The sequence below is a fragment of the Papaver somniferum genome, chromosome 5, assembly GCF_003573695.1.
Source record: "Papaver somniferum cultivar HN1 chromosome 5, ASM357369v1, whole genome shotgun sequence".
NCBI lineage: Eukaryota > Viridiplantae > Streptophyta > Magnoliopsida > Ranunculales > Papaveraceae > Papaver > Papaver somniferum.
Window position 1 is genome coordinate 167,332,265 of NC_039362.1, and position 12,149 is coordinate 167,344,413.

Genomic DNA, 12,149 nt, shown 5'->3' on the forward strand with positions numbered 1-12,149 from the left:
CTCATTTTATTAATCTTCAAAAAAGAAAAAAGAAAAAGAAAAAAAATGTAAATCAAAGTTAAAAGAAAAAAGAATTTCCTCATTTTGCCCTAAATCACTTTGGCTAGTTACTCTTTACTAGTTTCATAACTTTGTTTTACTAATATGGTTTAAATTTCAAGATTTTTTGAACTGTTTTAGGTATTTTAGGAAAATTATATATGTCTATTATTATTTTGAAACGGAGGTAACAGGTGTGATCTGGTTTTGCATCCAACTGTCCATCATCGAAATCAATTTCTCATAATATGTACATTCAACATTACTGCAAACAGTTAAAAGCATCCTACAAGGAAATAAACTACTTTCAAATCTATACTAACATATCACACAAGGTCTTTATAATTACATCTCTTCATACTACTTGTGGCCCCAAGTTATAATGCAACCGTCTATTAAGATTTGATTCATGATCTAAGAAAGAATATACTCAATTCTTGACCAGAACTCCCACCGGGATTAATCATATGAAATGATTCAGAGTCAACCGATCCAGTAACTCGTTCAAAACTCGCCCTGAGGTACATAAGTTCACCATCTTCTGATTTCCGCGAGACCGGTAACACCCCGGCACCAACAGATACAGACTGCATGAGTTTGAACACTGCTGCGTCACTCTCGGTCATATGTCGTCTAACAGCAAATCCGACTTCACGACCGTTACAGTACATAGACCAAGCCGGAACTGAAAACAAAGAACGAGCTGAGTTACTAGAGTTATTAGATTGCGAGTTGCTTCTAACTCGGTCACACTCGAGTGTGATTCTAAGTAACCCGTGTTGCATTTCTTTCGCGAGATAAGAAGTTGGAACAGCAAATTCAAGTAGTAACAGAGGTGAACTTTTAGAATCATCTTGAAGACAAAAATTGACTCGTCCTTTCCGATAACCAAAGAATGTTCCGGTTACGGTTGATCCGTGATGAGATGATGATTCAGAATCCGAAGAAGATGAGTCGGTTGTTGATGATGGTTGAAAACCACAACATGGAACCATACATTCAACTAACGAACGAAATGATCTTCGGAATCTAACTTCACGTCCACAATCTATGTCTGTTGGGGTATCAATAATATACAGAGGTCCTCTTTGGTTTCCTAAATCTATCATCCTCATGATGGATGTTTCTAGAGAGAAAAAGAGTATACAGAGGAAGGAGAGAGAGAGAGGGAGAGAGTGTGTAGAAGTGGAAGTATAATGGTTGTGGGAGGGAAAGAAGACGGAATACCGGTTTAAATAGGGAAGAGGTTTTCGGACGTGGGACGAGGACTCTGGATTAATTCTACCCACGGGGTATGTAGGCCCTCATTTAGATGCACCCTATGTGTGTCAGTGTGTGTTGGTAGTGCGCGTGATATGGAGTATGAATGTATAATGACGTGGGAATATTACATGGACTCATGGTGCCAACTTTGTGGACATTCTTGGCGATGCAGTCCTCGTGTGCGTTGAACATTCTGTTAGATCTGGATACAAATGGCTAATCCCTAACCCAAACCACACACCACACAATTGTTTGTGGAATTATTTCATTAAGTGTTTTTTTTATCCCTAAAAAATTTGGTGGTGGCAAGTATCAAGCTCAGTCAATGATTAGTGGTATCATCACCGAATAACTTTATTTCGGTATTATAGTAACACCGGATATTTATTATAAATGTCGTGATTAGATTTTACGTTTTTCTTTTTTCTATAAATCTGTGCAGCTGAAAATCTTAGAAATCGGACATTCACTACGTTTGTTGTTCTCGAACAAACTCGCACAACTAATTGACAAAAATACTTATCAACATGTCATGTGACCTAAATTGTACTCCCTCCATCCCATTATTAGTTGACCTACTTTATAACTATTAGTTAGCGATAAAAAAATTGACCCCGTAAGGAAATGGATTATTTCGTTTCCCAAAATAATAAAATCTCCTCTCTTTTTTAAAAACAAATCTGTTAGTGGCGAATTTCGAACTCACGTTAGTTGTATCATCACCCAATAACTTTATTTCAGTATTGTAGTAATACTGGCTATTTATTTAAATTCTACTTGATCAATAAATAAATAGGTGCTTGAGAATTTCGATCTCAAATTATTTGTAGATAATATTTATTTATTTTTGTTTTAATTGATAAGAAAATTGGTATTGATGAGTTTCGAGTTGTCATTAGTATCATCACCCGATAACTGCACCGTTATCTACTAAAAAATATGAAACATCACTTTGTCTACTAAAAGATATATCTTTTCCCGTAGAAGACATTAAATGATAGACTACCCTCCTTCATCATCCTCTACAGAATACCCCCATCATACCTGCATGTGTCTAAATTTTTAATTCGGCTCCCGAAACTTCTAAGCACCTACTTCTTCAATGCCAAGTTTCCGTAGTAAGCTGATACTTTCTTTTTAACCACCTGTCTATCGATCCAAATTTCACTAATCATAAACCTTTTCCTTTTAGGACAACCGAAATCAACTCTGTAACTTCTGAACTTATGTTCGACATATTGAGAGAAAAAATAGGACAATCGAACTTAGCATTATTCTTCAAAGAGCGAAGTTTGATTAATATTTTGGTGCTTAATTATCAACCGAACTGTTCATCGGTACCTTTACAATGAAGTACAATGAGCAGTCCGGCCGAACTTCACTCTATAACTGTCATAAAATCCTGATTTTTTTTTAACTTAAACATAATTTATCATTCAAATACAAGAAAATAAGACTTGGGTTTTTGAGAAATACTTTCTATTATACACTTCCCTATAATGAGATTGATTAATCATTAATATTATATACTAATCAACTAAAGGTGGTCTTGGCATCATAAAAAATTAGTGGATAATTACTATTTCATGACCTTTTTCTATCTTATACAATATGCCACAAAACCATAGCTACTGGAAGATTGGAAATGGGAGACGAATCAGTATATGGGATGATATTTAGGTTTTCAACCTTAACACTCTGCTACCAAGACCTGCAAATTGTCCTGAAGATCTCCAGCCTGTCAAACAACTGCTTAAGTACAATGAGGAATGGAATTCACATCTCATAAATGCTTGTTTCAGCCTAATGCATGCTCAAGCTATTATTGATATTGTTGTCAACCATGGGGAGGAGGACCAAATCTACTGGAAGCTTACTGACTCAGGGATTTTTTTCCGTCAAATCTCTCTACAAAGCCAAGATGAACAATCTTTATGGTACTAATGCCTAAAATAGTAGTTGGGAAGCCCTATAGAAGATGAAAATGTGCTCATGGAATCCTCCCAACAAATGCTAAAACTGCCAACATCCTTCATTATATTGATCCAATCTGCAAGTTGTGCAATAGTGGAGAAGAAACCATGACTCATCTTTTCTTAAACTGCCATGCTGCTATCTCTGTCTGGTACCATCTATTTGGTCCAAATCATAGTGGATTTGATTCCACTACAAATTTCATAGATTGGCTAAACTCCCGGTTTGATCCAGCCAACAGAAGTCCCAACTACATTAGTAGCATACATGTTATTTCATGTTGGTTCATCTGGAAGGCTGGTTTTAATTTCATCTTCAATTACACCCAACCAAATCCTAAGAACACCTCTGACAGAATAAAACAACACATGTGTTCTCATAACGGAATTGATCATATGCATGACCATATTCTCAATACCGCTCTCTTTAGAGAAGGAAGTGGAGTTGTGTATGTTGATACTGACCCCGATTATCCTACCACCTTTGATCAGAGAGAGGATTTTGGGATTTTCATACATATTTGTTCGTTGCAGGACCTAGAGTCTCCTCTTTAGTTTACAACACAAGCTACTCTAGATTTTGCAGGAAACACCATTGGGACTAGAGGATATCCAGAATACTCTGGAAAGAGGATCAACGGGAGGAGTAGACCTAGCTTTCACCTGAACTAAGGAGATGCGACAAACCAATGTTGAAATTCATGCTGAGTCTATGAAAACTCTAGTCTGATTTACATTACTCTACCACAATGCAGTTCAAGGTAGATTCCATCTTAGTTACCATGAGAGGAGTAGAAGTGTTTTGATAAAAATGGAAGAACGAATATAAATGTTATTTCTTTTGTTTTAGCTGGCCTTAAAATTATCCACAGACTTCACTATTCGGATATCTTTTATTTAGCCTTTGCATGTAAGAACTCTGATCGTAGGATTAGTGGCCTTGCTCTGGCCACTTAACTCCAGCTTATACTCCTCTTAAGCTTGCCTAATTTTTTCCTATGAAAAAAAAAAAGAAAACGATATGCCACAAAAAGTTATGGGTATCACCCTAAATTATGATTCTACGATATAGAATTCGAGACAAAAAAATACGAACCACAAATTAGCCACACGAAAATTTCATGCGTAGAAAGCACACAAAATGGATGTGGGCTGTAGTACAGTGTTTACAGACTGTAAAATAACAGTATCGGTCGAGAATAATTGTAAAGGCCAAACAAGAGAAGACTGCAAAGGCAGATTAGCACCCTACCCAACTGACCAAAGATATTGATAAGGAGGGAACAAAATGATTTTTTACATGAATGTTTGTTCGAGCTTTAATCAATGCATGTATATTACGTGTAATATGTTTTGTTTGTTAGCTCGGTTATTGTTTTGATTCATAAATGTATTGGAGTCATTGGATGACATATATGGATCACACATATAGATACGAGTCATGGTCGGTGTCCTTGTGTGTCCGAGTATAAATCGACCAGAACCAAACCTTTAGTCCTTTGTCACTCTCATTGGCCCTTGGCTTGCCCCGTCTGATGTGAGCACCGTGTCTCTATTTACCACCCCACGTGAAGTAGCCCGTCTTTATGCTATCAATTGTGGGGCGTCTTTATCCCTTCTTCCGTGGTCGGATGTGGTAAAGAACCATTTTTGTTGTATAGTATTACCAATAAATTTCCGGGTTGATATAGAGCAAAATTTTTGCCACTATGCAGTGTCAGCTAGCCAGCTTATTTTCTGAAGGTAGATCCAAATGTCTGTCTCATGTACATAGTGGAGTGGTCCAAGTTCCAACTTCTGAGTACTCCAGGAAAAGCTCATATTTCTTCAGTGAATATATCGGAAAGAAAAAAGCAGCATAGGCTAGTAATCGAAAGTAGATTGCGTCGCGCAATCCATGCGTGAACAATGATTAAATCTCAATCAGGCGTGGGCTTGTACCATTCCAAGATATTCCACTACCAATAAAGAGAGAGTTCACAGCCAAACAAACTCTGGTTAATCGGAAAAGAAAAGAAATCATTATAACTTATAAAAATATATCTAATAGCATTTCATAATCATACTGGTGTGGTGGTCCAAAGATTTCGCAAATGTGGCTTAAGGGTGTGAAAACTATCCGACGTCTCATAATTTGCATATACCGTCTGGGTCAGGCAAGCGTATGTGGGCACCCGCATCACTAATTGCTAACCTACACTGCACCAACCACTCTACCAATACCATGAACAGATCGGAAAGGAATATATGTGGGAATAAGAAAATTCAACAACTCTTTTTGTTTGATTTTGGAAAAGGAATTTCAACAACCGCATCTTTAAGCTAACTAGTTTGTCACCTGTGCGATGCACGGGTCTGTTTATTGTTTGTGGAATATTGAACGCTCTTTTTATATAGATATTATATATCACAAAATCATAGTAATCCCAATAAATGTGCAAGAAAATAAAATGAACAAAAAAGGACCTAAATTATTGATAATAGGAAAATTTTAATATTGGTGATTCATTAACCAACAAAGAATTGATCGAAAATAGCAAACATTCTTTGTCATCTATGGTTTTGATGGCTCCTTAGTTGTATTCCCGATTATTAAACTTGTTTTGGTTGGTTGAATAAAACCATATCATTCTTATCAAATCGAAGATTCACATCCTTCCGCCTATGGTTTCTTTGTCGTCTTTGTATGTCTTTTTTTTTTTTTTCTGGTCGTGAAGTTCTTCAAAGTAGAGATAAGTATACTTTTCCTTTTCATATTGTTTTGCAAGTCTTCTGTGTTCTTTCTTTTGTGAAGCTGTTGTTTTCTGCCATTTTTTTGCTGTTGTTTTTGATTACCGCGTGTAGGTAGTGATACTCGTACCTGTTTATACTACGAAGATTTTCTAGTTTCATCATGTGAATTTTTTTGGGTTAAAGATCGCTTACATTTGGTTTATATATATACAGGATAACATGGTGTAATTTTTTTTTCTTTGTAGTCTTCATCTTTTTTTCCTACTATAAATCCAACGTTTGCTCTGTTTTGTGTATACGATGAAGATATAAATAGAGAAGCAAATCTCAGGAGGAATGTGTTTGTGAAGGCACATGAGGGAAATGCGGGTTCGTCAAAGAAGCAGGCAAGTGTGTCCTTGAAAAAACAGGGAAATGCAGGTTCGTCTGAGATGCGTTATTGTTTGGAAACGACGCGTCTAAGTGTGTAAGAAAAAAAATGAATAAAAGAAGGCTAAATATGACATTTAGTAAGAGGGAACCATAACATTTACTAAAAGGGAAACTATAACAAAGTTGGAATTGTTTGTGATTTCTAAACAAATCTATTTCTAAGAAAAATAAAAGCAAAACTCATTTTCCTAATTAAACATAAAGCAAAACTTTAATTAAGGACCCAAATCATTCTAACCTTCCTCTATTCATGATTCCCATCATAGGCCACCGCTTGGAGAACTATATGGTCTATAGACCCGAAATTTTCAGGATTGTGTTGATGGACAATGGTTTTGGTGTATCCATCTGGTAAATTATTCTTTCTGATAATAGTGATTTTTGTTTTGGTGGTTCCTTAGCTGTATTTGAAAAGCCAATGTATGACGGATTTTCATCTCCAAGTAAAACCCAACACTGTGTAAGCTTTGTTCCTTGCATCTGTTAGTGTGCATTGCAAAGGCAATTTTCACTGAAAACTGACATCTAGTTAGTGGTACGGTGTCCTTTGATTTCATAACACTTTTTCCTATCACCACTTCTTCCCCGACTACAGCTCCTGTTAACACTTCCGCAATAATTTCATGTTCTAGTAGCTCTGTTATAATCAACCTTGTGCCCGCAGCAATGTCTTGGTCCCTGGTTAGTCTACTCAAGAATAATTGGCAGTCCAATTTTTAATTTTAATTCATGAGGCGGCATGTACGCATTTTCAATCTTGTTTAGAAATTATTTATGATACAACTGCACTGCTTCAGTGTAATTATTAGCAGTAAAAGATACATAATCCCTGCTCAGATATTCACGTCCTTCTCCTGGAAACAGGGCTGCGATGCGTTTATTTATTTCATTGATCTTGTCATCTTGAAGAGAGAGAATACAAGCATGAGCGACGTACTATTTTTTGAATCTATTTCTTACCAAATCTCCATATGAGGATGTGATTACTGCATTGATAAACTCATTCTCAGGGACAAATGTCCGGGTAGTAATTACTGCCTGAGCTCCTCCGTTAATGGTACTTAAAAGAATTCTCAAAAACTGATTTTCTTCCATACCTGTGGTTTAACAAACAGTAAGCCATAAAAAAAAACAAATCTAGAAGACATCAAGTATTGGATAGGTATTTAAGCTTGGTATTTTTTGCTTTGAAATGCAGAGAAAAACTTATTTCTTAAATTGAGAAGAATGTGCTTGATGATTTCTCAACAAAAGCTACTTTCGTATGATATATAACACTTCATTTACATAAAAAATACATAATCGACTTTGTCATTGAGATTAAACTTGAATTAGATGAACACAAATCATGTAAAAGTATAGGAATACAACCGAAAAAATGTCTTCTAGCTTTTGTTTGACTGTTCAAGCTGCCTTCGTTAACTATGATCGGATTTTGTATTGTTCTGTGACTAAGTGAAAATTGAACAAAAACGCTAACAAAACTATGGAAGGATGCAAACTTTTCGAGGCATTTCCTTTTATTTCTCTATTGAACGGTCATCGAAATCTTCAACTCTAGATCATGATCCGCTTTATATCCGTCTTTAGACAACTCATTCAACAAATCAGAAGTTGCCATATATCTGAAAATTGAAATTCTTATCTTTGCCAGTTATCTGTAAAGTGAACAATTAACTTAGGACCCTAACTCAAAGTAAAAATGTTAATTAACAAAAAAATATCAAGTGGGACAGCTTTCCTGTATAACATTCGGCACTTACCTTTTCCAGTATACCACTACAGGGAAAATATAGGGACAAATATACTCCGACATAAATACAAATAGTTAAAGAGAAAAAAATTTATTTGTTCAATATAGTTAGAAAAAAAAGAAAATTGACTATTAATTACTTACTTTCTCTCTCCTCGATGGACTGATGATCTTCATTTAAAGAAATTGACTTCCTTGTCCTAAATTTTCCAGTATAAGCGAATCAAGATCTTTTCCAAATCCTTGTTAAACCCGTAAGTTGTATCTGTTATACCAAAAAAAAAAAAAACGAAGAATAAAAATTATGATGTTGATATTACCTTCTTTTTTAATCGAAGCTAGAAAATAAAAACGATTCCATCCCGACCAAAAATTGCGGTTGCAACATTTTTAAAAAATGATTTCATCACGATCACGTACTGCCCTTACAGTGGTGCACCAAAGGATTTTTCTTATGATTTTAAAGTCGCCATCCATCTTATCTACAAAACAAACTTTTTATAAAAATTTATCTCCTTCCTTGAACTCTGCATGAAATCATTATCTATCGGTTAACAAAGGGGAAAAGGAAAGCCAAAGAACATTTGAAGTGAGGAGATTTACCATTCAAATAACATTAAGCATTTACAATACCGATCAACGTTTAGGGATACCTACAAAACAACAACATACGGGATCAGATAACAGAATCAGGAAAAAGGAAAAAAAAAACGAAACACCAGTATAAGAGAGAAACGCGTTAAACGATGGGATTTTATTATGCTCGATTCTTTATATAAAGAGATATATTATCCACAATAAAAAGATTTTGTTTAAATAAAAAATAATAAAATGTCTAAAAATATAGTATAGGATTTTTATTTTTAAGGCCTGCTGCATTTACCTGTTGTGTTATTTTTGACAAGTTTAGATTATGAAAATCACGGGTCTACCTTTAACTTTTTACCAAAGGTATTTTACCGTAAATATCATGGATCCAATATTTTTTGCCATTTTTACATGCAAAAACATAAAACAATATATTATATTTTTGGATGTCCACTATATTTCGAATTGCTACATTTATTTGTTGAGTTATTTTTCCAAAATAACTTCTACACTTCCGAAAATAGAAATTTCCTTAATTTTCTTTTAATATTTTTATGGGTCGAAATTATTAAGAATTTTTTTTTTGTTATTTTTATGCAATCATAATATTCATAAAAATTGGCATGAATCATTTTTTTGTCCGCAATCTTATTACTATTTTTTTTGTTTGCTTATTTGCTTGATTATTATGTTCTAACACCATCAACATGATTTCCTCTTAATGATTTTGCGTTCTCTATAATTGTACAGGATAAACAAAGTCTTTTATAAGCCCCAGAGAAAGAAGATCCCCTTATCTAACGACAACCATTCAGAGATCAGGTATTCTTCTTTTTATTGTTGATATAAATTTGATCAATAATTCGATAATTTCATATCATTTGGACGGATAATTGTAATTTTTAAATTAGGGGTTTTAATTATCGGTAGTCTGGAATTGTAAATAGGTGAGTTTTATTATAAGTTATAAGAAGTGTAATTGGACACTGGACTTTGGACATTTTTTTTTAATTTTTGTGATCGATTTAATTTTATGATGAAATCACGATGAATAGTTCATAGTTAATTTTAACAAAAAAAAATTTCTATTTTTTTGGTAGTGTTATCTTTTTTTTTTTATGTTTGTTTGGTAATTTTTTTAGATTATTTAAATTTTATAACTTTAGGTAAATAATTTATAGAATATGATTGTGCAAATAATATTTTGTGGGACCAAAAGATTTTCTCGAAATTCTATTGGATGAAATTTAGAATGGTGGGGCCAGAATCAACCAGAAGCTCCGATTAACCACATTGCTCGAAAAAACTCTATTTTTATATAGAGAATAATAATCTATGGGTTGTCCCTGGTCAGTTAATCATGCAATAGTAGTGCGAGTTTTTCTTCTTTAGCGTTCGTGCACGCTTTGATACCAATTTCCGCTTTCACAAAATTGGTTAAAAAGACCAAAATCAACAGTTCCTGGGTGAAAAGGACACTTAGATTTAATACTGTTTAAATGGAAAAAAAATGTAAAAATAGCCAGGAAGTAAACAGTTTCATCCTACCCATTTTCAAATACTTTTTCTTATTTTTAGTTTACATCAGGATGCATCCAGTTTCATCCTTGCTATTTTTTAAGTTAAAGTCAGGATGAATCCAGTTTCATTCTTGCTATTTTTTTTGGTGTCAATTTCACTCATACTTATTTTTATTCGTCCATTTAAACCATGTTTTAAGAATATTTGGACAAATAACCCATTTTACGTTCCACTTTCTGTTTGTCTTGAAGACTGTAGGGCAGAGACGCACGCCATGACATGTGAGAATCTTGTTTCCTTACATTTTTTTTTTCTTGTTATAAGGCGGTTGATTTGTGGATGACCACCAGCACGCGGGGCCCACATTTATGTGCAAATGACACATGTATATGAAGTGTCATTCATACATGAATAGTTATCTCAAAAGGGTGATGTCTATCCCTTATTGTTACTACTATAAATATCCCATAAGGGGTACTCCCTTGTACGGTTTTAATCGTAATGTAATAAAAACTAAGTTCATTAAGAAATGAAAACTATCTCCCTTCCATTTAGCTTGTAGTCTATATATTGGGTCTCCTTGTATTGTTCTAGATACCAATTAGAATAGCACTAAGAGCGTCCACAGTGGTACGATCATAATCAAAGATCAAAGACCAAAACAAACGATCAAATTTGAGTTTAGTCTGGTGTGTGACGTTACGGGTGAAAGAATAAATTTGATCGAGCGTACACTATATATTCGCCTGGTGTGGGGCGTGGGATATACGTCCGCCTGATTGGGGAGATTCTTAAAAAAAAAAAAGAAAAAAAAAGAAAGAAGTGGGGCGGAGGTATAAAGCCCGCCCCCACAAAAAAAATTTTGGAAAACAAAGAATGGGGCGGGGGTATAATGCCCGCCCCATACAAAATTTAAAAAAAAAAAGAAGGGGGCATAGACTTTACGTACGCCCCATGTGGAGCGTAGACTTTACGTACGCCTGGTGTGGTGCGGGGATTTTACGTACGCCTGGTGTGGGACGTAGATTATATAACCGCCTGGTGGTGGGGCGTGAACTATACGACCGCTCGACTATATCTGGGTTTGGTCTTGATCGCCGACCAAATTTGGTCTGGGTTTTACTCTTTGATCAAATTTTGATCGATGGTCCGTCCCACTACGCCAGCCCACTCGACTAGAAATTTGCTCTTAATCGTCCACTGCAGTTGCTCTAAGTTCTCATTTTGCTTTCCCACTTTATATTCAGAAGTGGCTATACATTTGGCTAACAGGTGAACATTAATTAGTTAGCCTGTTTCAACGACATTTCTAATTGCCCATGAATCATTATTAATGGTTCATTACCTCGGCTTCAAGGTATAGAAGTCACGACTATTACAACACGTTATCATCACCAATTGTTGTGTGGCAGTCGGCGTGGAGCAGGCGATACAGAAAAGGATAACTCTCTTCAAACTTTGCATATTTAATTTAACTATTTCTAAGTAGTTTCATGCATACAATTTTTATGTCTAATTTTGTTTCCTATTTTGATTAGGACTTGTTAAAGAAAAAGTTGGACATCTTACCATGTCTTATATGTGCTATTTGGAGCACAGAAAATAGTATGGGATATGAAGAGATATCCAAATTAGGTACGTATTAGTAACGACTCATATTTGTGATGTTATTCGATTTTCGAATTCAACCAAATATTTGAGTTTTTGTAGCGTTTTGATATTTTACTCTTTAGCCAACAACAGAAGGTTTTTCCGCGTCCTTTGGATAGCATAGAGAATAAAATTACCTTTATTGGTACACCAATGATTTTTGTGGTGTTAACGGTTTTAATATTGGCAGAGCGAGG

General features: G+C 34.9%; 1 protein-coding gene and 1 long non-coding RNA gene across 2 annotated transcripts; both read right to left on the reverse strand.

The window, feature by feature from the left end:
- Positions 1-244: 244 nt before the first annotated feature.
- On the reverse strand, positions 245-1,256 carry LOC113283561 (protein MIZU-KUSSEI 1-like). Its single transcript, XM_026532865.1, has one exon. The coding sequence runs from the start codon at positions 1,152-1,154 to the stop codon at positions 447-449; it is 708 nt and encodes a 235-aa protein (XP_026388650.1). The 5' UTR covers positions 1,155-1,256; the 3' UTR covers positions 245-446.
- A 6,389-nt stretch (positions 1,257-7,645) lies between these two features.
- On the reverse strand, positions 7,646-8,915 carry LOC113278089. The gene is made up of 4 exons (XR_003325286.1): positions 8,797-8,915; positions 8,561-8,720; positions 8,338-8,458; positions 7,646-8,098 (listed from the first exon to the last, which is right to left on the reverse strand). It is a non-coding gene; the product is annotated as an uncharacterized LOC113278089 (long non-coding RNA).
- Between the last annotated feature and the right edge of the window lie 3,234 nt (positions 8,916-12,149).

Coding starts and splice junctions, on each gene's coding strand:
- LOC113283561 (XM_026532865.1), bottom strand. CDS start 1,154: ATGAGGATGATAGATTTAGGAAACCAAAGAGGACCTCTGTATATTATT.